This window comes from Ranitomeya variabilis, chromosome 2 (genome assembly GCF_051348905.1).
Source record: "Ranitomeya variabilis isolate aRanVar5 chromosome 2, aRanVar5.hap1, whole genome shotgun sequence".
NCBI lineage: Eukaryota > Metazoa > Chordata > Amphibia > Anura > Dendrobatidae > Ranitomeya > Ranitomeya variabilis.
The window spans coordinates 220,571,984-220,597,647 of NC_135233.1; the positions used below are offsets into that span (position 1 = coordinate 220,571,984).

A 25,664-nucleotide genomic window follows, 5' to 3' on the forward strand; every position below is an offset into this window, starting at 1 on the left:
ATCTATGTATCTATCTATTATCTATCTATCTATTATCTATCATCTATTATCAATCTATATCTATCTGTCTATTATTTATCTATCATCTATCTATTATCTATCTGCAAATCTATCATCTATTATCTATCTATTGTATATCTCTATTCTATCTATTCTGAGGGTTCGGACTGTGAATTTACTGTACTCGGCTGATGAAATGTTGTGTTTCTTTTGAGATGTGCGAGTAAAATAAATTTTCTAGCCCCCATTGACGAGTACCATCCGATTTTCACAGGCGATCGCAGCGTACTGCGTTTTTTTTTTTACAGTCCAATTTGAGCTGAGGAAAAACTTTCAGATGAGCAGGTGATCCTTGTATATATCCTTGTACATTGGTCAGAGTGCAATACGATGTTTTCTCACTTTGCACTCCTCCGCATTATACGCCAGTGTGAGCGAGCCCTAAAGGACAGAACATTCAAGCCTACAATAGCCTCAGTGTCCAGTGTGAAAATTGGTAGATTATTAATTTTAATTAATAAAAAACTGTAATATTAAAAAAAAATCACATTTTTTTAAACCTGATTTTAAAAAAATAATAATTTTTCTTTGATAAATTCCCTATGAACAGGTCAATCCCATGGGCTTTGGATGCAGTGGTACTGCAGGTCCCTGACAGCACCGGACTCAGAACACAACGTCTCGTGCCTGGCAGGAGGGCAGTGATCTCCACCAATAAGTGTCTACCGCATGTGATTTTTTTTTTTGTCTTTTTTAAATGTTCTCAGCTTGTTACAGACGGCCATTGTATTTAGTATTAAACACCCCTTTAAAGACTCGGTGGTCAATGACGACATTCTGTTGTTTTTTTTTCAATGCAACTTTATTGAGCAGCCAAGAAAATATTCATCCACATGAATTTCATGTTATTATAACTATTACATTGGATCTATAAGTATCACCATGTACAATACTATTTCATCAGATTGTTCTTTCATGCTGAAGATAAATGTAGATGCCTTTTCTATATTTATATTTATTTTATTATGTTTATTTCTATATTCAAACATAAATAGTAGACACATAAACACCAGGAAAATAATACAATAATCATCTATTTATTTCCATTTTTTCCCTACCCTGAAACTCATTTTCTGTGTTAATTTTTCTTGCCGTAATATCAATCTTGTATTGTACTAAACCAAAATATGGCAACTATAGAGTTATATGGGCTAGTACATAACTTGCCAAAAGTGGGCACCTTGTGGCATTGTTTTTGCTCCTCTTTATTCCTGTTGCATCTTGAGTATTCCACTTTTTGTGTGTTTAATCAGCCATTTTTGTGGTATTTATAAAGTGGGCGTGGTTCACAGGATCCTCAAGGGCGTGTCTTTAGGGTGCTCTACAGTATTACCCTGTGAGCCTTACTTTCTTGGTAAGCACTGAATAAAAAAGCCCATATGTCTGAAACCGTACAGACTTTTTTTTTTTAAAATTGTATAATCAGGGAAGCCATGGGAATAAAATCTGAGCAAAATCTTCCCACTTTTTACCTAGATGCTCATATTGCAACCTCTGATCTAACGCAGTGCTATGACCAGCTCTCGATAACATCTTTTATACATGAGATCTAGGGTGCAGACATGTAGTTTTTTGGCCAATCCTAAATTGGATTGTGCCCTTATTGGTCACTTTTTGGGTTGCACCATGTAGTGCCAAATATTGCAGTCAGACAGAAAACACAATTAACACTGCCCAATTAATAAATTACAGATTAAAGCTGCGCAGCTGCCTTTGCATAGGTTCAAGCTAAAATTAAAGGGCAAGCACAGGGCGGCTATGATATCGGAGCCGGTGGTGCTCCATTCAGGACCCACAAGTGACACACCCTGTGCACCTGCACTGGCAGCATACACCTAGGCTCAGATTTACACATCTGTACGCCATGGTCCACAATGCACGGACCAGCCACGGGTCTCCTGACCCGACCTTGAAGGACTCATATATCCCTATGAAGCTGATGAGTTTGGGTCAGGGAACCCGTGACCGGTCCGTACATCACAGACCATGACATACGTATGTGTATATGAAAATAATATAAAGAAAGGTCAAAATAATCATGCACACATCTCAGCATAACACACAACATTAATGTTACTGCACCGGACGAGCACCAAGTATTACGCACATGCAGAGATACCGGCTTTAGCGACATGCCTAAAAGATCCTAAATTGGGCTGCAGGTTATATCAGACCCCTCTGTCAGGTACAGTGTAAGGTAATGCGTACCTCGGCCCCCCAACGCTTGGCCCCCCAAGATGACCTTGAGATCAGGATATGGATAATTCATACAAAGCTTGTGAGAAGGAACCTGTAAGGTAACGTTCACATTTGCGTTGTTGGGCGCAACGTCGTCGACGCAACGCACAACGCATATACAACGCAGCGTTTTGTGACGCATGCGTTCTAATTTTACCTTAAATTTGACGCAGAAAAACTGCATCATGTAGCGTCGCCTGCGCCCTGACTGTTGCGCTAAAATGACGCATGCGTCACAAAACGCTAGACAACGCATACCGGCGCATGTCCATGCGCCCCCCATGTTAAAGATAAGGGCGCATGACGCATGCGTCGGTATGAGTCGACGACGCTGCGCCCAACAACGCAAATGTGAACGTTACCTAAGCGACAGCTGGTTAAATTCATCCCTGTCACATGTCACCGCAATATAATGCTTTTACAAGCGCATTGCAAATCTGGATACACCAGACCGGGCAATACTTTTTTTTTTTTTTAAAGTAAGTCACATGTAGCTTTTTTCCGTCCTTTACGGTAACAGCAAAGTAAATTAGTGTTCTAAAACCTCAATCACAGGGTGCATTTTCTTCTTTGCGATTTTTTATCTGCCGTGCAAAAGAATTGCGTGAAAGTATCCTAAAGGAACGTTCACATGTAGCTTTTTTTTATTTATTTATTTCTTTTTTTTTAATGCAGGCGACCGCGCCAAGTATTAGAGACATTTTTAGGTGTTTTGTTTTGAGGCGTTTTTGTATGCATTTTTCATTTCCAAGTAATTGAGAAAAAAAATCAGTAATAAAACAGAAAGAATTGGTATGCTGCTTTTTTTAAAAAAAAAAATATGGAGGGATAAAAAATGTACAATGTGATTGAGAATTATTTAGAAATATCATTCATTTTGCTGTTACTGTAAACGCTTTTTTTTGCACATGAATAAAATTTGTTTAAAAAATCTGCTACATGTGAACCAGCTCTTATGGGGTAAAAATGAATTATCCAGAATAAGTGTTTCGGAGGAGATTGTAAGACTCCTTAAAGAAGATTTCCACTTTCAGAATATTGATGTCAATATTAAATCATTGGGGGTCCAGCCAATCAGCTGTTTAGTGGGGCCACGCCGCTTGGTGAGTGCTGCAGCCTCTTCTGCTTTTTACCGTCTCGCCACTGTGTTTAGCAATGCTGCAGAGTCCCATTAACTTCAGTAGAGTAATGGTGAAATTCCCAGCACAGCCGCCACTGTGTAAATGGCGGGAAAGTAGAGCAGAAGAGGCTATTGGGCTTGTGGCTCCTTCAAGCAGTTGATCATCAAGAGTCCCAAGAGCAGGCCTTCCACCGATCTGATACAGATGACCTACCCAACACATAGGCCATACGTACTACAATCCTAGAAAACCCTTTTAAGAAATAGGAATAATTTCAGCATGTCGTACAAAGCTTTGCACCCCATCAAACATTAAGATAATCTGATATGTTCAATATGGTCATTATTATAACCATCATGAGAAGTAAATAGAAGTCCCTGATGTGTCCTCTTCTGTCAGAAGTTATATGGCTGCCATTACAGGTCTGTGAGGCAGAAGTGAATGTAGAGGATCTGGGCTCCATGACAAAGGTAAAAATAAGGATCCAACATTCCTAACCCCTTGGGCAGTAGGTCCAGACAGCCCAACCAATTTTTTGGACTTGTGTGCTATTATTACGGCTCTTTTCTTTCAGAATACACCCACATGGGCCACGTCTATGGAGACCACAATAAAGCCCTCCCCTACACATTAGACTAATGTTGGCCGATATCATTCTGGTCACAGTCTAATGTCTATGGGGGACCTGAATGTGTCAAAGGAGAAATTGATCTGGCATGTCCAATTTTGGACTACCAATCCTTTCGTTCTCCCAGAGATAAGCAGCGGTCAGACGTGGAGAACACAGGAGCACTTGCCCAAGTGAGCAGTCCTGTGTATGGGCTGACATGGCTTCTGGTTAATCGATGGTTTGGCCAGCAGCCATCCATTGTGTATGGTGGGCTTTAATATTTTCCTAAGACAGTTCTGAGAAACTAAACACAAAAGAGTCAAGGTTTATGCAAACCTCAACCAAAGAGGGTGACCCTGGCATTTGGCTGCAGCACCATTTGGCTTTGGAGATGCTTGAGTAGTCATTGGGCATTGTTAGACTCCTAAATGATAAACTATTGCAGCGTATTGGTACATGATTTGCTATCATTTTACAAAGCCAGGGAGGCAACCATGTTGGGAACTGTAATAGTGGCCATTACTAACACCAAAAAAGGTCTAACTAAGAAACAGCCGAGTAGAACTTTTCCAGCTTTGGAACCACCACCAATCTTTAGAACATTGAATGGAGCAAAACGGCCACTGTATGATAGCTGCTGCTTTATTCATGCCTATGTGACTAAGGAAAATAGCAAGTCATTAGTCCTGTAAACAGTGAATGGATCGGCAGCAGGCCCAGCTGTGGGATTCCTAAAGTTCAGACATTTATCATTCATCCTGTGGATAGTTGAGCAAAAAGATTGACAGGAACCTGGTCCAACATCCATATTGGTACTCCTCGTCAGCTGAACCAGGGCAGTGTGAATTTCCGCAGCCTACATCCTGGGAACATTGTATGATTATTAGGCCCCAAGACTCAAATCACAAGAGGGACCCAGGATACTTACATTTAAGAGTCGGCTGAGGAAGTTCACACTGCCCTTGTCCTCCTGCCATGGAGTACCAATTTGGATCCTGACCGAAAGTCCTACCAATCTTTTTGCTCAACTCTAGTGGATGGGTGATAAATATGTTTATAATAACCCGTTTAAGGACATGACAGTAGAGGACAGTCCAGGGACATATTTACCTCCCTTGAATTTTTTTGGCAGGCTCATTCTGTCACCTGTCCATTGCTACTTGTTTCTTGCACAACTTGTTCAGATGTTTGCTCCTCTTCAGTAGGTACTATATTATTGGTGGTATCATCTGGACTCCTGGGGAGGCGATGTCTCTTTACAAGTTCAGCTGCATATATGTCCTTAAGATTGTCCATGATTCTTCTCTGTGGTCCAGGCTTTGGTGGTGAGGCGAGAAGGTCATACAAACTGTTTACAATGTGGTCCTTGTCTTCTCCTGCACCTGCCTGAACGTTCATTGGTCTGTTCACTGTTAATGGGCGCTTTCCATAAGCCATTCTTCCTTCGCTCCCCCCAAAATTTTCTTCATCCCTTTTGTGAGCCAGTATCCTTTTGCTCAAACCCAGCTCCTCCAACGTTGGCCAGCGGTCTTGCTCTCCTGAATCAAAATCTAAAAAATTAATTAAATAAGGTAGGTTTATCACCTGCAATCTGATCCTGAATTGATAAGCTTAGCCATAGCCATTAGCAGCACCATGACCAGTCCGATCAAAAATTACAAATATCATCTGTTCTCTTGAATTTCTACTTTCTTCTGCTCTCTGCCTGATAAAGGACCAATGAATCGTTTTAAGAGGACCTGTCACTTGCTCCAAAAATTTCACCTTATAAAAAAATCCCTGAGTTTTCCTGATTTTGTCACTCATTTCCATTTTGAGGTGCATCGCTCCACTGCAGAGATATTCACATTTCTTGTTTTTGGGAGCAGTATGCAAAATCTCTGCTTGCAGACCAACTGGGCATTTCTTCACTGTCTTCTCTGGGGACGTGTGCTTTCACCCTTTCCTCCCAGATTCTGCCAATCACAGCTGAGCAGCTAATCTAGAAAGTGCATGCTCCCAGAGAAGGTTCTGAAGAAACACCCAGTTGGTCTGCAAGCAGAGATTTCACAAACTGTGCTCTAAAACAATAAATGTGAATATCTCGGCAATAGAGCAACATAGCACAAAACTAGAAATAGCATCAGAATCAGGGGAGCTCAGGGATTTTTACATGGTATTAACCGCAATTTTTGTAGCAAGTGATTGTTCTTTTTTAAGTGCAGTCTCCTATGTGAAGATTTTCTAGTGTCTGACCCCTCATTATCAGTCGTGGCCCTATAAAATGTTTGGATTTCCTTTTGACAATATACACATATAGAAATAGATAGCAAAGTAAAGTGGCAATAGGTAGTTTGGAGGTTCCAATTAGATCAGGTGCCTGTTCCTGGTGGAGATATAGGTACCTGTCCCACTTAAAATACTGCAGGGCCTTAAAGGGAGTCTGTCAGCACAACATAGCTCTCCAATACAGTTCAACCGGAATCAGCGCAGGGTTTTGTACAGTAATTAACAGATTGCTGTATGGCAAATAGACTCTAACTAAAGATTCTGAGATTAATAAAATATAACTTTTAATGATTAAATTATAATGAAAATAATAAGAAAAATTTGCTCATTAAAATTACAGAGTCCACAGTAGCTATTGGTGTCCTAGCTTAATATATTGATCATATAGTCTAGACGTTCTACCTCCTCATGCAGTGTGGCCGTTAACTGCAGGGGGCTATTAATGCAAGGATCAATATTGGAAAATTCACTAATAATGTATGATTATAGTATTCATAGGCTAACTGACGTGGGGGTAGATATTATTCAATTCCTCCCTTTGTGCAAGTTTTAGTGACTCATTTTGCTGGCTGGTTAGCCTTTATCGGGTAAATATCTGTAAGTACTTCCCCACGTGAAGCCTATCTACAGCTTTTAGGACATCAATTATTATAGGATTTTAGCCTTAGTGGCCGCGGACCACTCTTATGGTGTTTTGCAACAGTGTGGACTATCTGATCTAAAACCAACCAGGCTTGGTAATAGCTTTTATAATTAAGCCCCATCACTAATAACACATCAAAGATAGACCTTGTTAACAGGTACTGATGCCTTACCTGGGTACTGAGGCTCTTCATCCCTTTCTTGCATGACCAATCGATCAGCAATCGGAAGGGTGCTCCCCAAAATATTCACACTATGGGAGAAATCCAGCCCATTGAAAGTCAAGGTGACCAGCAGCAATACCGAACTTGAGATCAACAAGGTCCTCATCCTGGAATATCTGCATGGAAGAAAAAGCTCCATTGTAATATATACATTGTGTTCCAAATTATTATACAAATTAGATTTAAGGGTCATGAAGAGATATTTTTTGTTTGTCACATAATCTCCTGGATGGTTTGTCTCGGGTCTTTGGATCTCTGAAATCAATCTCAAACACCTGTGATAATTAGTTTCCCAGGTGAGTCCAATTAAAGGAAAACTACTTAAGGCGGATTATTACTCAGAGCTGTGACTGAACCAGCGCCGCCGTCACCCACATGTCTGAAACGGCAACTGCTGGGGAGAATAACGTTAATTTTCTCTCCGCAGCAATAGGCTAAGTGCAGGTGCCAGGCAAGTTAATAATGCTGTTAACCTACAGATTAATCCCATATTGTTAATAGTGTTTTTTTCTGGTGACAGGTTCCCTTCAAGCATGTTACAGGTTTCAAGCAATATGGGAAAGAATAAGGATCTCTCTGCTGCCAAAAAGCATCAAATAGTACAATACCTTGGAAAAGGAATGAAAACATTAGATATTTCATGTAAACAAAGCGTGTTCATTGTACTATGTGTCTGATACAGCGCATAGAAGAGTTTGTGCAGATAAAGGCATAATGAGCAAGGTTTCTGCCAGACAAATTAATTGGATTAAGAAAGCAGCTGCTAAAATACCATGACAAAGTAGCAAATAGGTATTCAAAGCTGCTGGTGCCTCTGAAATCCCGCAAACCTCAAGGTGTACGATCCTCCAGAGGCTGCAGTTTTGCATAAACGTACTATTCTTCCACCCCTATACAGTGCTCACAAGCAGAAATGGTTGCAATGGACCCAGACATACATGACGACTAATTTTGAAACAGTGTTGTTAACTAATGAGTCCCGTGCAACCCTGGGTGGTCTAAATAGATGACGAAGTGGATGGCCACCATGTCCTAACAAGGCTGCAATATCAGCAAGGAGGTGGCATAGTCATGTTTTGAGGCTGGAATCGTGGAAAGAGAGCTGGTAGGCAATTTTAGGGTCACTGAAGGTGTGAAAATAACCATGGCAACGTCAATGGAGTTTCTGACATTCCACATTCTTCCATGGTACAAAAAGAACTGTGCAATCCATAGCAAAATCATTAGCTGCTATGGGCATAAAAGGAAAGAAGCATATTCTGTGGCCACCATCCTCCCCTAATCTTGTCCCTATTGAGAAACTTTTGGGGTATCAAGCAAAAGATCTCTGAGGGTGGGAGGCCGTTCACATCAAAACAGGAGCTCTGGGGGATATTCTAACATCCTGTAAAGAAATTCAAGCAGAAACTCTCCAAAAATTCTAAATTCAAGAGATGCAAGAACTGTGAAGGTGACATAAAAGAACGGTCCTACAGGTGCATCTCACAAAATTAGAAAATTATCAAAAAGTTAATGTATTTCAGTTCTTCAATACAAAAAGTGAAACTAATATAGTCATTACAGAGTGATCTATTTCAAGTGTTTATTTCTGTTAATGTTGATGATTATGGCTTACAGCCAATGAAAGCCCAAAAGTCATTATCTCAGTAAATTAAAATACTTTATAACACCAGCTTGAAAAAATGATTTTAAAATCCGAAATATTGGCCTACTGAAATGTATGTTCAGTAAATGCACTCAATACTTGGTCGGGGCTCCTTGTGCATCACTTACTGCATCAATGCTGCGTGGCATGGAGGTGATCAGCCTGTGGCACTGCTGAGGTGTTATGGAAGCCCAGGTTGCTTTGATAACAGCCTTCAGCTGATCTGCATTGTTGGGTCTGGTGCCTCTCATCTTTCTCTTGACAATACCCCATAGATTCTCTATGAGGTTAAGGTCAGGCGAGTTTGCTGGCCAATCAAGCACACTGATACAGTTGTTTGAAAACCAGGTATTGGTACTTTTGGCAGTGTGGACAGGTGCCAAGTCCTGCTGGAGAATGACATTTCCATCTCCAAAAAGCTTGTCGGCAGAGCGAAGAATGAAGTGCTGTAAAATTTCCTGGTAGAAGGCTGCGCTGACTTTGGTGTTAATAAAACACAGTGGACCTACACCAGCAGATGACATGGCTCCCAAAGCCGTCACTGATTGTGGAAACTTCACTGTAGACCTCAAGAAGCTTGGATTGTGGCCTCTCCACTCTTCCTCCAGACTCTGGGACCTTGATTTCCAAATGAAATGCAAACTTTACTTTCCATGTGGTGTGTGTCATTGACTGCCTTCTGAACATCTGTCAAGTCAGCAGTCTTCCCCATGATTGTGGAGCCTACTGAAACAGACTAGGGGACCTTTTTAAATGCTTAGGAAGCCTTTGCAGTTGTTTTTTTTTGTTGTTAATTATTCTAATTTACTGAGATAATGACTTTTGGGTTTTCAATGGCTTTAAGCCATAATCATCAACATTAACAGAAATAAAAACTTGAAATAGATCAAATAGAGAAATGGCTGCACTCAATTGTACTAAAGCAAATGAATGTGCATAGCATAATGGCTTGTGAAATCTATGAAAAAACACATGAGATGCTTAGCACAAAATTTGGCCAAAAAATGTGAGCCCATCCACCAACGTTGAGGTAATCTCATGGATCGGATGGGTCCCTGACCTGACTGCCTAGTGTGAACACTTACCTCTGGCTAATGTCATGGTAAAGCCTTTACTTATAGGAAGGTCAGAACCAAGTGTGTTTAGATGTATTTAAAATCACAGCATGGTGAAGGGCGGGGCGTTCAAGTCAGAAAAAATAGTACATAGCAAGTAATGGTAAACTGACTGAACAGAGAACTAGTCTGAACTGGTGCATAACCAAAAACAACTTACATAGCAAATAGATAAATGACTACACTCAATTGTACTAAAGCAAATGAATGTGTTTTTTCATAGATTTCACAAGCCACTATGCTATTCACATTTCATGTATCACACATTCATTTGTTTTAGTACAATTGAGTGCAGCGATTTATCTATTTGCTATGTAAGTTGTTTTTGGTTATGCACCAGTTCAGACTAGTTCTCTGTTCAGTCAGTTTACCATTACTTATTTGAAATAGATCACTCTGTTTGTATTGACTCTATATAATATATGAGTTTCACTTTTTGTATTGAATTAAATTAACTTTTTGATGATATTCTAATTTTGTAAGAAGCACCTGTATGTTACATGTCACTTGGCCTGTTAAGATGTTTTTAATTGAAAAGCTTTTGATTTCTATAAATGTGACCATTTTGACCAAAAATTACCATTTTCAGTTATTTACAACCTATAAAATATTTGTGCAGAACGATTGGGAACAATGCAATGTGAAAAAAAATCCTGTTATCATTGGGAGGTTTGTCCAATAAAATGTGATTTATCCTCTAACGGTTAATGATTTGAACATTATACTGACTCATTTGCATTTAGGAAAATCAGAGAATAGCATTTGCATAATAATTTGGAATTCGGTGAAATTGGCCATCGATGCCATAGACATTGTGCGAATAACCTGACAAATCCAACATGGAGAATAAGATTGACAAAAACGGCAAATGATGTTGCCAGAATTATCACGTTTGTCAGATGATTAAATATCTACGTCCATCAGAGTGCTTCGACACCTCCAGAAAGTTCATGATAAAGTTCAGTCTGAGGTGACGTATACGCTTGGAAGTCACTTACAGCGAGGGGCACACTTGGGGGACACCTATATGAATTGTCTGATATGACAGTAAATGAAACTAGTGATTTGATAATGTGACAGCTCCCCGAGACTCCTCTGCACCACAGAAACGATTAGTTGTCTCGCTGCTCATCCACCATGAGTAATAAGATGTGAATTCCCCATTGCGTTCTCAGGCTTGTAACTTGTATTCACATCACATCTTTCTCGGCTGAGTGTCCTCACGACACTAAAAGACGCAAGAGATTTCATGTAAAGTGTAAAATTTGGCTGTGAGCATTAGATCATTTTTAACTGGAAGGTGATTACAGAGGCCAGCTGGAGAAGGGTAGACTATACAGGCTGCGGTGTAACTCAGCATGGTCATCTCCAATGTTCTATAGAGCCTATATCAAACCTTATCTGCAGTCCAAGATGTCTAGCTCTGATACCTGTCCTTGTGCCAAATGCCAAAACCTCACCCCTGCAATCTCTCCTGAATGCAGGAGCTGTCTACGGTGCTGCATCACCTTACAGCTCTCCCATCATCCCTGTCTACCACCCCATCCATTATCTACATTCGTGCAATGATCTGACTAATATTCGCCATAATCCGAATCTTCCTTGTACAGGATTTATGTCATGCTGCACCAGTTCTCTGGAATGTGCTTCCCAAATTATTACCAATTTTAAGCATGCCCTTTAACTACATCTTTTCCTAGATGCTTGTCACATCACCTAATTGGACTTATTTTCTTGTAATTTTTCAGATTTTTCACTTCTTTTTTTCATAAGACCCTCTGTGCCATAACCCATAACGACATCATGTAGTTATGGGTGCCTGGAAAGTGCCAGAGGTGACCAGGATGCCGTGCAGAGAATTGCTGGAACGGAAATGAACACTGCCCTGGTCCGGTGTCTAGTTCAGTCTTCTGTAGAAAAGAATTGCTGGTGCAAAAGTGAACGCTGCCATGGAAGACTGAGATGGACGCCGGACCAGAGCAATGTTCACTTCTGTTCCAGTGATTCTCTGCCTGGCATCTTGGGCACTTCTGCTGCTTACTAGGCACCTTTGATGTCATTATGTCAAGTGAAGCCTAGAGACCAGGCTTTATATGGTGTCATTATGTCGCGAAAGGCTTGGTAGGCTGCAGAAGCGCCCAGGAGGCCGGGCAGAGAATTGCCGATGCAGGAGTGAACATTCTGGACCAGGGTAGTGTCTGCTTCTGCTCCGGAAATTCTCTGCCTGGCACCTCTTTGGGTGCTTTGACATTGCGCTTAGGCTTAGTCACCCGTTCAGTGACCCCGTCAGGGAATATATCTGAATCCCCCGCAATATGGGATTCGGACATATGCGACGACGATTCAGTTGACTCTAATGGTGCCGACAGAACAAACGTAAGCACTGCCATGCATCATTTTCGGGTACGTACACCTACTAGAGGCAGAAACTCGTTTGGGCCGCTGACCACTGGCCCAATTTTACAGCATGTTAAGCCTACCACGACATTATGGCATCATGAGCAGCCTAGTCATTAGGCTTCCCTCAACATCATGACGTCACGGGTGTCTAGCAAGTGGCAGTGACCACTACCGTGGGTACTACCATCACATTGGGCTGAACCGAACATCAGACCCAGGTAGTTGGAATCTTTTTGCTCATCTTTAGTATCTTCCCAAATTTTGAACCATTGAGCAAATTGAGCACTTTTGCTACCCCAATTTCCTTTTAGATTTGTGAGTGGGGTCCACACTCCTCTTGGTGTCACTTATCTCTGATTCACTTTATACCTAATGTGCTTCCCAAATTATTACCAATTTTAGGCATGCCCTTTACATCTTTTCCTAGATGCTTGTCACATTACCTAATTTGACTTATTTTGTTGTAATTTTTCAGATTTTTCACTTTTTTTTTTTTTTTTCTTCCATAAGACCCTGTGTGCCATAACCCTGATTCACTTTATACCTCTCAGTCATTCATTGTGTGAGATTAAAAAAACAAACTCTGCTTCCAGAATTAGCGCCAGTTTTGTTCACAGGTTGTGTCTGGTATTACAGCTTAGGTTCACTCATTTTAATAATTTTTTACAAGGAATTATTTGCCTTGAAGATATTCTCCAGATTGCCGGATATCAACATGGTAAGACTTGTGCTGCAAGAATTGATTTTCCATACTATTTAATTTGCAGCTGTTGTCACGTTGCATACATTTCCTTAAGAAGGATGTGACACGTGATCTTTATGAGTTCAGCTGCTTTCACTTTTTCTCTCTCAGGGATATTTGGAAAGGTGTCAGACAATATTTATGCATCATACGATACAGAACCTATAGTTATTATATATAGATGTACAGTTCTATTTTAAGTGTACCTTTTACATTTTTTTGGTGCTCTCTTATAACTTTTACTTAAAGCTAAAAGGAAACACAAACTATTGTACATTGTTAAATAGATATTTAGACCTAATGAAACTGGTATACTTACTATCTTTTGTGAATTTTTTTTGATTGACAGCTCTTCCGTGTCCCTCCTTCCTGCTGCTGCTGAAATCACTGCTCAGTACAAAATTGCATAGACTTGAACACATAAGCTCATAAGAACATCATCAGGTCTATTTTATGTATGTGCTCTGAGCTCCCCTTGATGTGATGGTAAGATGGTTTATTTTTTTTCTGCTGGGGGCAATGCATGCCAGGATAGGGATGAGGCGGCCATGCAGGGCCGGCTCCAGGTTTTCATGGGCCCTTGGCGAAAGAGTCCCGGTGGGCCCGTTTAACACATACCACAATTCATAATGCACAGATGAGGCAGAGAAATATAGGTATAGTACAATGCCAAAGATTTCACTTCTTACATTACATGAGTGATAACTATTGTACATTCTGCAGCAGGTCAGATACCAGACAGTGTAGTCCTCCATACAGTATTATGGGCATCATATAATTCTCCATACAGAAGAATGATCCCCATGTATTGCTCCATACAGTATAGTGGCCCCATATAGTGCTCCATACATAATAATTGGCACCACATAGTCCTCTATACAGAATAATGAGCCCCATATATTGCTCCAAACAGTATAATGGGCACCACAGAGTGCTCCATACAGAATGAGCCGCATATAATGCTCCATACAGTATAGTGAGCCACATATAATTCTCAATACAGTATATGATGGGCCCCATATATTGCTCCATATATAATGGGCCTCATATAATGCTCCATACAGTATATGATCGACCCCATACTGTATACTGAGTCCCATATAATGCTCCTTACAGAATGGGCCCCATATAATGCTCCTTACAGTATAGGATTGGCCCCATATAATGCTCCAAAAATAATTGGCCCCATAAGATGCTCCATATATAATGGGCCCAATATAATGCTCCATATATAATTGGCCATATAAAATGCACCATATATAATTAGTCCCATAAGATTCTTCATATATTATTGGCCCCATATACTGCTCCATATGTAATTGACCCCATATACTGCTCCATATGTAATTGACCCCATATACTGCTCCATATGTAATTGTCCCCATATACTGTTCCATATTGAATTGGCCACATAAGATTCTCCATATAGAATTGGCCCCATGAGAAGCTCCATATAGAATTGGCCCCATAAGATGCTCCATATAGAATTGGCCCCATAAGATGCTCCCTATATTATTGGTCCAATAAGATACTCCACATAGAATTAGACCCATATAATGCTCCATGTATGGGCCCCTTCTGCTGGTCCCCATATATATTCTCACCCATCCCTTGTAGATTGTGAGCCTTCGCGGGCAGGGTCCTCTCTCCTACTGTACCAGTTATGACTTGTATTGTTCAAGATTATTGTACTTGTTATTATGTACACCCCTCCTCACTTGTAAAGCGCCATGGAATAAATGGCGCTATAACAATAAATAATAATAATAATAATAATAATATATTGCTCCAAATATAAAAAAAAAAATGAAATGCTCACCTCTCGTTGCTTGTCGCTGCTCTGGACTCCTCAGCGTCTTCCTGCTCTCTGTGCTGTGACTGCTCAGGCAGAGGGGGCACACTGGTGACATCACCACGCTCTCTGACCTGAACGTCACAGTCAGAGGATGGAAGACGCTGCAGTGCTGGAACCGGGAGAGGTAAGTATCGCAAGTGCCGGGGCCCAAAGCAGGCGGGGGGGTGTCCACTCGCGTGGGCCGGCACCAAGCTCCCATAACACCCCAGTGTCCCCGACGGCGAGTGGGCCCCCTGCCTGCTCAGGGCGCTGGCACTTTCCCGGGTGCGCCGGATGCTGATGCCGGCCCTGCCGCCATGCATACCAGGATAGGGATGAGGAGGCCATGCATACCAGGATAGGGATGAGGAGCCATACACACCAGGATAGGGATGAGGAGCCATACACACCAGGATAGGGATGAGGAGCCATGAATACCAGGATAGGGATGAGGGAGCCATGCACACCAGGATAGGGATGAGGAGCCATGCATTCCAGGATAGGGATGAGGAGCCATGCATACCAGGATAGGGATGAGGAGCCATGCATACCAGGATAGGGATGAGGGGGCCATACATACCAGGATAGGGATGAGGAGCCATGCATACCAGGATTGGGATGAGGGCCATGCATACCAGGATAGGGATGAGGGGGCCATGCATACCAGGATAGGGATGAGGAGCCATGCTTACCAGAATAGGGATGAGGAGCCATGCATACCAGGATAGGGATGAGGGAGCCATGCATACCAGGATTGGGATGAGGAGCCATGTAGACCAGGATATGGATGAGGGAGCCATGTATACCAGGATTGGGATGAGGAGCCATACATACCAGGATAGGGATGAGGGGGCCATGCATACCAGGATAGGGATGAGGAGCCATACATGCCAGGATACGGATGAGGAGCCATGCATACCAGGATAGGGATGAGGAGCCATGCATAACAGGATAGGGATGAGAGGGCCATACATACCAGGATAGGGATGAGGGGGCCATGCATACCAGGATAGGGATGAGGGAGGCATGCATACCAGGATAGGAATGAGGAGCCATGCATACCAGGATAGGCATGAGGAGCCATGCATACCAGGATAGGGATGAGGAGCCATGCATGCCAGGATAGGACCTATATAAACCATAGATCAAACCTAAATAGGAGAAAATGTGACGTAATATGTCTTATATGGTCAGGGTGCACTGTGAGAGCTTCAGTGTAAGCCACTGATAAAGGGGACTAAACCACCAAACCACCATAAGATAGGAAATCACCAGAGATTACCACAGCACTAGGATTAATAACATGCCTTTATTAGATGTATTGGCAATACATATATCAAAATAATAAGTTTTTATAAAGTAAAGGCAATCTTTATCTTAGGGGGTTGCTACCTGTGTATTTGGGGATCTCTGGGTACCATATATTATATTATACTTTTCCTGCGGTTTTGTTATTAATTAATAATCTTTTGTATGTAATATTTTATAAAAACTTATTATTTTGATATATGTATTGCCAATACATCTAATAAAGGCATGTTATTAATCCTAGTGCTGTGGTAATCTCTGGTGATTTCCTATCTTATGGTGGTTTGGTGGTTTATGCCAGAATAGGGATGAGGGGGCCATGCATACCAGGATAGGGATGAGGAGCCATGCATACCAGGATAGGGATGAGGAAGCCATGTATACCAGGATAGGGATGAGGGAGCCATACATACCAGGATAGGGATGAGGAGCCATGCATACCAGGATAGGGATGAGGAAGCCATGCATACCAGGATTGGGATGAAGGCCATGCATACCAGGATAGGGATGAGGGGGCCATGCATACCAGGATAGGGATGAGGAGCCATGCTTACCAGAATAGAGATGAGGAGCCATGCATACCAGGATAGGGATGAGGGAGCCATGCATACCAGGATAGGAATGAGGGAGCCATGCATACCAGGATTGGGATGAGGAACCATGCACACCAGGATAGGGATGAGGAGCCATGCATACCAGGATAGGGATGAGGAGCCATGCATACCAGGATTGGGATGAGGAGCGAAGTAGACCAGGATAGGGATGAAGAGCCATGCATACCAGAATAGGGATGAGGGAGCCATGCATACCAGGATTGGGATGAGGGAGCCATGCATACCAGGATTGGGATGAGGAGCCATGTAGACCAGGATAGGGATGAGGGAGCCATGTATACCAGGATAGGGATGAGGAGCCATGCATACCAGGATAGGGATGAGGGGCCATGCAGACCAGGATAGGGATGAGGGGCCATGCAGACCAGGATAGGGATGAGGGAGCCATGCATACCAGGATAAGGATGAGAAGCCATGCAAACCAGGATAGGGATGAGGAGCCATGCATACCAGGATGGGGATGAGGGAGCCATGCATACCAGGATAGGGATGAGGAGCCATGCATACCAGGATAGGGATGAGGAGGCCATGCATACCAGGATGGGGATAAGGAGCCATGCATACCAGGATAGGGATGAGGGGCCATGCATACCAGGATAGGGATGAGGGAGCCTGTTGTGAATTCTGTTGTGGGTTCTGCTCTTGGGCTCCCTCCGGTGGTTATAAGTGGTAGTGCTGCTGTTTGTCCTTCACAGCAGTCATCAGGTGCTTCCACTTTGGACGGGGCTATTTAGTCTGGCTTCACCCTTTAGTGAGTGCCAGTTGTCAATTGTTTTCTGGAGGATTCACATCTCTGCTTGGTTTCTCCTGCTGGATTGTCCAAATCATCAAAGATAAGTCCTGGCTTTGTTTTTGCAGTCCACATGCGGTGGACTTTTATAGTTCAGTGAATTGCTATGTTTTTTCTTGTCCAGCTTTGTCTGTGTAAGGATTTATTCAGCCAAGCTAGAAGTTCTGGAGTCGCAGAGTTACCCTCCATGCCTTTAGTTAGGTGTGGAGATTTTTGTATTCTCTGTGGTGGATTTTTGTAGTATTTTAATACTGACCGCACAGTACTCTGTCCTGTCTTTTCTTTCTAGGTAGCGTGGCCTCCTTTGCTAAATTCTGTTTTCAGTCTGCGTTTGTAATTTCCCTCTCCTCTCACAGTCAATATTTGTGGGGGACTGTCTTTCCTTTGGGGATCTTCTCTGAGGCAAGATAGTTTTCCTGTTTCTTTCTTTAGGGGTAATTAGTCCTCCGGCTGTGACGAGGTGTCGAGGGAGTGACAGGAACATCCCACGGCTACTTATAGTTGCGGTGCTAAGTTCAGGGTCTGCGGTCAGTATAGAGGCCACCTACTCCAGAGCTCGTCCATGCTGTTCCTAGGCCACCAGATCATAACAGTACAACTGGCCAACAATGAGTTAACCGCATCTCAAAAGAAGGGAAAGAAAGTGCTGAGCCATTTTTCTTTCTGTACTCTGTTGTGTTTTTTTTTCCCTCTTCACCTCTGGGTGGCTCAGGAGTTAGGCGCTGACATGGATGTTCAGGGACTTGCTTCTCGGGTGGATCAACTTGCTGCTAGAGTACAGGGTATTTCTGATTATATCGTGCAGACTCCTGTTTTAGAGCCTAGAATTCCTACCCCCGATCTGTTTTTTGGGGACAGGTCCAAATTTTTGAGCTTTAAAAATAACTGTAAACTGTTTTTTGCTCTGAAGCCCCGTTCCTCTGGTGATCCCATCCAGCAGGTAAAAATTGTCATTTCTCTGTTGCGTGGCGACCCGCAGGATTGGGCATTTTCCCTGGAATCTGGGAATCCGGCCTTGCTTAATGTAGACACCTTTTTTCAGGCGCTTGGGTTATTGTATGATGAACCTAATTCTGTGGATCATGCTGAGAAAACCTTGTTGGCCCTGTGACAGGGTCAAGAAGCGGCAGAATCATATTGCCAGAAATTTAGAAAATGGTCGGTGCTTACTAAGTGGAATGAGGATGCTTTGGCGGCAATTTTCAGAAAGGGTCTTTCTGAATCTGTTAAAGATGTTATGGTGGGCTTCCCCACGCCTGCAGGTCTGAGTGATTCTATGTCTCTGGCCATTCAAATTGATCGGCGCTTGTGTGACCGCAGAGTTGTGCACACTATGGCATTGTCTTCTGAGCGGAGTCCTGAGCCAATGCAGTGTGATAGGATTGTGTCTAGAGCTGAACGCCAAGGATTCAGACGTCAGAATAGGTTGTGCTTTTACTGCGGCGATTCTGCTCATGTTATTTCTGATTGCCCTAACCGTGCCAAGAGAATCGCTAATTCCGTTACCATCAGTACTGTACAACCTAAATTTCTGTTATCTGTGACCCTGATCTGCTCATTATCGTCATTCTCTGTCATGGCATTTGTGGATTCAGGCGCCGCTTTAAATTTGATGGACTTAGAATTTGCCAGACGTTGTGGTTTTCCCTTACAGCCTTTGCGGAGTCCTATCCCTTTGAGGGGTATTGATGCTACACCATTGGCTAAAAATAAACCTCAGTTTTGGACACAGTTAACCATGTGCATGGCGCCAACCCATCAGGAAGATTGTCGTTTCCTGGTGTTGCATAATTTGCATGATGCTATTGTGCTGGGGTTTCCATGGTTACAGGTACATAATCCGGTGTTGGATTGGAAATCTATGTCTGTGACTAGTTGGGGTTGTCAGGGGGTTCATGATGACGTTCCTCTGTTGTCAATTTCCTCCTCCCCCTCTTCTGAAATTCCTGAGTTTCTGTCAGATTTCCAGGATGTTTTCGATGAGCCCAAGTCCAGTTCCCTTCCACCGCATAGGGACTGTGATTGTGCTATTGACTTGATTCCAGGCTGTAAGTTTCCTAAGGGCCGACTTTTCAACCTGTCTGTGCCTGAACATGCCGCCATGCGGAGCTATGTAAAGGAGTCTTTGGAGAAGGGGCATATTCGGCCATCTTCTTCTCCATTGGGAGCAGGTTTTTTTTTTGTTGCCAAGAAGGATGGCTCCTTGAGACCCTGTATTGATTATCGCCTCTTGAATAAGATCACGGTCAAATTCCAATACCCTTTGCCTTTGCTTTCTGATTTGTTTGCCAGGATTAAGGGGGCTAGTTGGTTTACTAAGATTGACCTTCGAGGGGCATATAATCTTGTTCGTATTAAGCAGGGTGACGAATGGAAAACTGCATTTAATACGCCCGAGGGCCATTTTGAATATCTTGTGATGCCATTCGGACTCTCTAATGCCCCATCTGTGTTTCAGGCCTTCATGCATGATATTTTTCGGAATTATCTTGATAAATTCATGATTGTATATTTGGATGATATTTTGATTTTTTCAGATGATTGGGAGTCTCATGTGAAACAAGTCAGGATGGTATTTCAGGTCCTTCGTGATAATGCCTTGTTTGTGAAGGGGTCTAAGTGCCTCTTTGGAGTACAGAAGGTTTCTTTTTTGGGCTTAATTTTTTCTCCATCATCTATAGAAATGGATCCGGTTAAGGTTCAGGCCATTCATGATTGGATCCAGCCCACATCCGTGAAGAGCCTTCAGAAATGTTTGGGCTTTGCTAATTTTTATTGCCGTTTCATTGCCAACTTCTCCAGTGTCATTAAACCCCTGACCGATCTGACGAGGAAGGGCACTGATGTAGCTAACTGGTCCTCTGAGGCTGTTTCTGCCTTTCAGAAGCATAAGCGCCGATTTACTTCTGCCCCTGTGTTGCGTCAGCCAGATGTATCTCTTCCTTTTCAGGTTGAGGTTGACGCTTCTGAGATTGGGGCAGGGGCCGTTTTGTCTCAGAGGAATTCTGATGGTTCCTTGATGAAACCGTGTGCCTTCTTTTCTCGAAAGTTTTCGCCTGCGGAACGCAATTATGATGTCGGCAATCGTGAGTTGTTGGCTATGAAGTGGGCATTTGAGGAGTGGCGACATTGGCTTGAGGGGGCCAAGCACCGTATTGTGGTCTTGACTCTTGACCGATCATAAGAATCTGATTTACCTCGAGTCTGCCAAACGGCTGAATCCTAGACAGGCCCGATGGTCCCTGTTTTTCTCCCGTTTTGATTTTGTTGTCTCGTATCTTCCGGGTTCTAAGAATGTTAAGGCTGATGCCCTCTCTAGGAGTTTTTTGCCTGATTGCCCTGGGATTCTTGAGCCGGTTGGTATTCTGAAGGAGGGGGTGATTCTTTCTGCCATCTCCCCTGATTTGCGACGGGTTCTTCAGGAGTTTCAGGCTGATAAACCTGATCGCTGTCCAGCGGGGAAACTGTTTGTTCCTGACAGATGGACTAGTAAAGTGATTTCTAAGGTTCACTGTTCTGTGTTCGCTGGCCATCCTGGGATTTTTGGTACCAGAGATTTGGTTAGTAGGTCCTTTTGGTGGCCTTCTTTGTCACGGGATGTGCGTTCTTTTGTGCAGTCCTGTGGGACTTGTGCGCGGGCCAAACCTTGCTGCTCCCGCGCCAGTGGGTTGCTTTTGCCTTTGCCGGTCCCTGAGCGGCCTTGGACGCATATTTCTATGGATTTTATTTCGGATCTTCCTGTTTCCCAGAGGATGTCTGTTATCTGGGTGGTCTGTGACCGGTTTTCTAAGATGGTTCATTTGGTACCTTTGCCTAAATTGCCTTCCTCTTCTGAGTTGGTTCCGTTGTTTTTTCAGCATGTGAATCGTTTGCATGGCATTCCTGAGAATATTGTGTCCGATAGAGGTTCCCAGTTTGTTTCTAGGTTTTGGCGGTCCTTTTGTGCTAAGCTGGGCATTGATTTGTCTTTTTCTTCCGCATTTCATCCTCAGACAAACGGCCAAACCGAGCGAACTAACCAGACTTTGGAAACTTATTTGAGATGCTTTGTGTCTGCCGATCAGGATGATTGGGTGGCTTTCTTGCCATTGGCCGAGTTTGCCCTTAATAATCGGGCTAGTTCTGCTACCTTGGTTTCACCATTCTTTTGTAATTCTGGGTTTCATCCTCGTTTTTCTTCAGGGCAGGTTGAGTCTTCTGATTGTCCTGGGGTGGACTCTGTGGTTGACAGGTTGCAGCAGATTTGGGCTCATGTTGTGGACAATTTGGTGTTGTCTCAGGAGGAGGCCCAGCGTTTTGCCAACCGTCGTCGGCGTGTGGGTTCCCGGCTTCGGGTTGGGGATTTGGTCTGGTTGTCTTCTCGTCATGTTCCTATGAAGGTTTCTTCCCCGAAGTTCAAGCCTCGGTTTATTGGTCCTTATAGGATTTCTGAGATTATCAATCCAGTGTCTTTTCGTTTGGCCCTCCCAGCCTCTTTTTCCATCCATAATGTTTTTCATAGATCTTTGTTGCGGAAATATGTGGTGCCCGTGGTTCCCTCTGTTGATCCTCCTGCCCCGGTGTTGATTGATGGGGAGTTGGAGTATGTTGTGGAGAAGATCTTGGATTCTCGTTTTTCAAGACGGAGGCTTCAGTATCTTGTCAAGTGGAAGGGTTATGGCCAGGAGGATAATTCTTGGGTTGTTGCCTCCGATGTTCATGCTGACGATTTGGTTTGTGCCTTCCATTTGGCTCGTCCGGATCGGCCTGGGGGCTCTGGTGAGGGTTCAGTGACCCCTCCTCAAGGGGGCGGTACTGTTGTGAATTCTGTTGTGGGTTCTGCTCTTGGGCTCCCTCCGGTGGTTATAAGTGGTAGTGCTGCTGTTTTTCCTTCACAGCAGTCATCAGGTGCTTCCACTTTGGACGGGGCTATTTAGTCTGGCTTCACCCTTTAGTGAGTGCCAGTTGTCAATTGTTTTCTGGAGGATTCACATCTCTGCTTGGTTTCTCCTGCTGGATTGTCCAAATCATCAAAGATAAGTCCTGGCTTTGTTTTTGCAGTCCACATGCGGTGGACTTTTATAGTTCAGTGAATTGCTATGTTTTTTCTTGTCCAGCTTTGTCTGTGTAAAGATTTATTCAGCCAAGCTGGAAGCTCTGGAGTCGCAGAGTTACCCTCCATGCCTTTAGTTAGGTGTGGAGATTTTTGTATTCTCTGTGGTGGATTTTTGTAGTATTTTAATACTGACCGCACAGTACTCTGTCCTGTCTTTTCTTTCTAGGTAGCGTGGCCTCCTTTGCTAAATTCTGTTTTCAGTCTGCGTTTGTAATTTCCCTCTCCTCTCACAGTCAATATTTGTGGGGGGCTGTCTTTCCTTTGGGGATCTTCTCTGAGGCAAGATAGTTTTCATGTTTCTTTCTTTAGGGGTAATTAGTCCTCCGGCTGTGACGAGGTGTCGAGGGAGTGACAGGAACATCCCATGGCTACTTATAGTTGCGGTGTTAAGTTCAGGGTCTGCGGTCAGTATAGAGGCCACCTACTCCAGAGCTCGTCCATGCTGCTCCTAGGCCACCAGATCATAACAGGAGCCATGCATACCAGGATTGGGATGAAGAGCTATGTAGACCAGGATAGGGATGAGGAGCCATGCATTCCAGGATAAGGATGAGGGAGCCATGCATACCAGGATAGGGATGAGGGAGCCATGCATACCAGGATAGGGATGAGGGGGCCATGCATACCAGGATAGGGATGAGGGAGCCATGCACACCAGGATAGGGATGGGGAGCCATACATACCAGGATAGGGATGAGGGGGCCATGCATACCAAGATAGGGATGAGGAGCCATGCTTACCAGAATAGGGATGAGGAGCCATGCATACCAGGATAGGGATGAGGGAGCCATGCATACCAGGATTGGGATGAGGAGCCATGTAGACCAGGATAGGGATGAGGGAGCCATGCATACCAGGATATGGATGAGGGAGCCATGCACACCAGGATTGGGATGAGGAGCCATACATACCAGGATAGGGATGAGGGAGCCATGCATTCCAGGATAGGGATGAGGAGCCATGCATACCAGGATAGGGATGAGGAGCCATGCATACCAGGATAGGGATGAGGGGGACATGCATACCAGGATAGGGATGAGGAGCCATACATGCCAGGATATGGATGAGGAGCCATGCATACCAGGATAGGGATGAGGAGCCATGCATAACAGGATAGGGATGAGAGCGCCATGCATACCAGGATAGGGATGAGGTGGCCATGCATACCAGGATAGGGATGAGGGAGGCATGCATACCAGGATAGGGATGAGGAGCCATGCATACCAGGATAGGGATGAGGAGCCATGCATACCAGGATAGGGATGAGGAGCCATGCATGCCAAGATAGGGATGAGGGGGCCATGCATACCAGGATAGGGATGAGTGTTGTGAATTCCGTTCTTGGGCTCCATCCTGTGGTTACGAATGGTATTTTTGGGAGTTCTGCTCTTGGGCTCCCTCTGGTGGTTTCGAGTGGAACTTAGCAGCTGCTTTCACTAATCGGTTCCCTGGCCTTGTTATTTAACTGGGCTTTTGGCTGTAGTTGATGCCAGCTGTCAATGTTTTTCCTGTGGATTCAGTTCTTTCCTGGAAGTTCTCTGTTGGCCAGTCCATTTCAGCTTAAGATAAGTTCTGCTAGTTTTTGGGTGTTTCCCTGCTTATGACCTTCTGTTCAGTTTAAGTTTTGTCTCTTTTGTCCAGCTTGTCATTATGAAATATTCCGGCTAGTTGGAAGTTCTGGGGTCGCAGATTTGCCCCTCCACACCGTGAGTCGGTGTGGAGGTTATTTTTGTAAACTCTGCGTGGACATTTAGTTTTTATACTGACCACACAGTAGCCTTTTGTATCTCTGTCTATTTAGATAGTATTGGCCTCCTTTGCTAAAATCTAGTTTCATTTCTGAGTTTTCATTTCTCTCTCCACTCACCGTCAATATTTGTGGGGGGTTATCTTCCTTTGGGGGTTTCTCTGAGGCGAGATAGTTTTCCGTTTCCATCTTCAGGGGTAGCTAGTTCTTAGGCTGTGAAGAGGCGTCTAGGCAGAGATAGGAACGCTCCACGGCTATTTCTGGTGTTGGTGTTAGGAGTAGGGATTGCGGTCAGTAAAGCTACCACCTCCTCAGAGCTTGTACATTATTTGTTTTACCCACCAGGTCATTTCAGTGCTGCTTCGTAATCACTAGGTCATATCAGTGATTTCTGTCTGTGGAGCTGCCACCTCCTCTGAGCTTGTCCATGATTGGTTTTACCCACCAGGTCATCTCAGTACCGCTCCATAACCACCAGGTCATAACAGATGAGGAGCCATGCATACCAGGATAGGGATGAGGAAGCCATGTATACCAGGATAGGGATGAGGGAGCCATACATACCAGGATAGGGATGAGGAGCCATGCATACCAGGATAGGAATGAGGGGGCCATGCATACCAGGATAGGGATGAGGAGCCATGCTTACCAGAATAGGGATGAGGAGCTATGCATACCAGGATAGGGATGAGGGAGCCATGCATACCAGGATTGGGATGAGGAGCCATGTAGACCAGGATAGGGATGAGGGAGCCATGCATACCAGGATAGGGATGAGGGAGCCATGCATACCAGGATTGGGATGAGGAGCCATGCATACCAGGATAGGGATAAGAGGCCATGCATACCAGGATAGGGATGAGGAGGCCATGCATACCAGGATGGGGATGAGGAGCCATACACACCAGGATAGGGATGAGGAGCCATGAATACCAGGATAGGGATGAGGGAGCCATGCACACCATGATAGGGATGAGGGGCCATGCATACCAGGATAGGGATGAGGAGCCATGCATACCAAGAAAAGGGATGAGGGGGCCATGCATACCAGGATAGGGATGAGGGAGGCATGCATACCAGGATAGGGATGAGGAGCCATGCATTCCAGGATAGGAATGAGGAGCCATGCATACCAGGATAGGGATGAGGAGCCATGCATAACAGGATAGGGATGAGGAGCCATGCATGCCAGGATAGGGATGAGGGAGCCA

The 25,664-nt window shown here is 43.9% G+C and overlaps 1 protein-coding gene across 1 annotated transcript in view; it reads right to left on the reverse strand.

Annotated features, from left to right (window-relative positions):
* Window positions 1-700: 700 nt before the first annotated feature.
* The window catches only part of LOC143804985 (uncharacterized), a 33,367-nt gene continuing 8,403 nt past the window's right edge, over window positions 701-25,664 (reverse strand). The window contains exons 2-3 of the mRNA XM_077283667.1: window positions 7,113-7,279; window positions 701-5,579 (exon numbers count right to left, since the gene is read on the reverse strand). Coding sequence (XP_077139782.1) covers window positions 5,164-5,579; window positions 7,113-7,269 — 573 coding nt within the window. The 5' untranslated portion in view covers window positions 7,270-7,279 and the 3' untranslated portion in view covers window positions 701-5,163. The remainder of the gene's footprint in view (window positions 5,580-7,112; window positions 7,280-25,664) is intronic.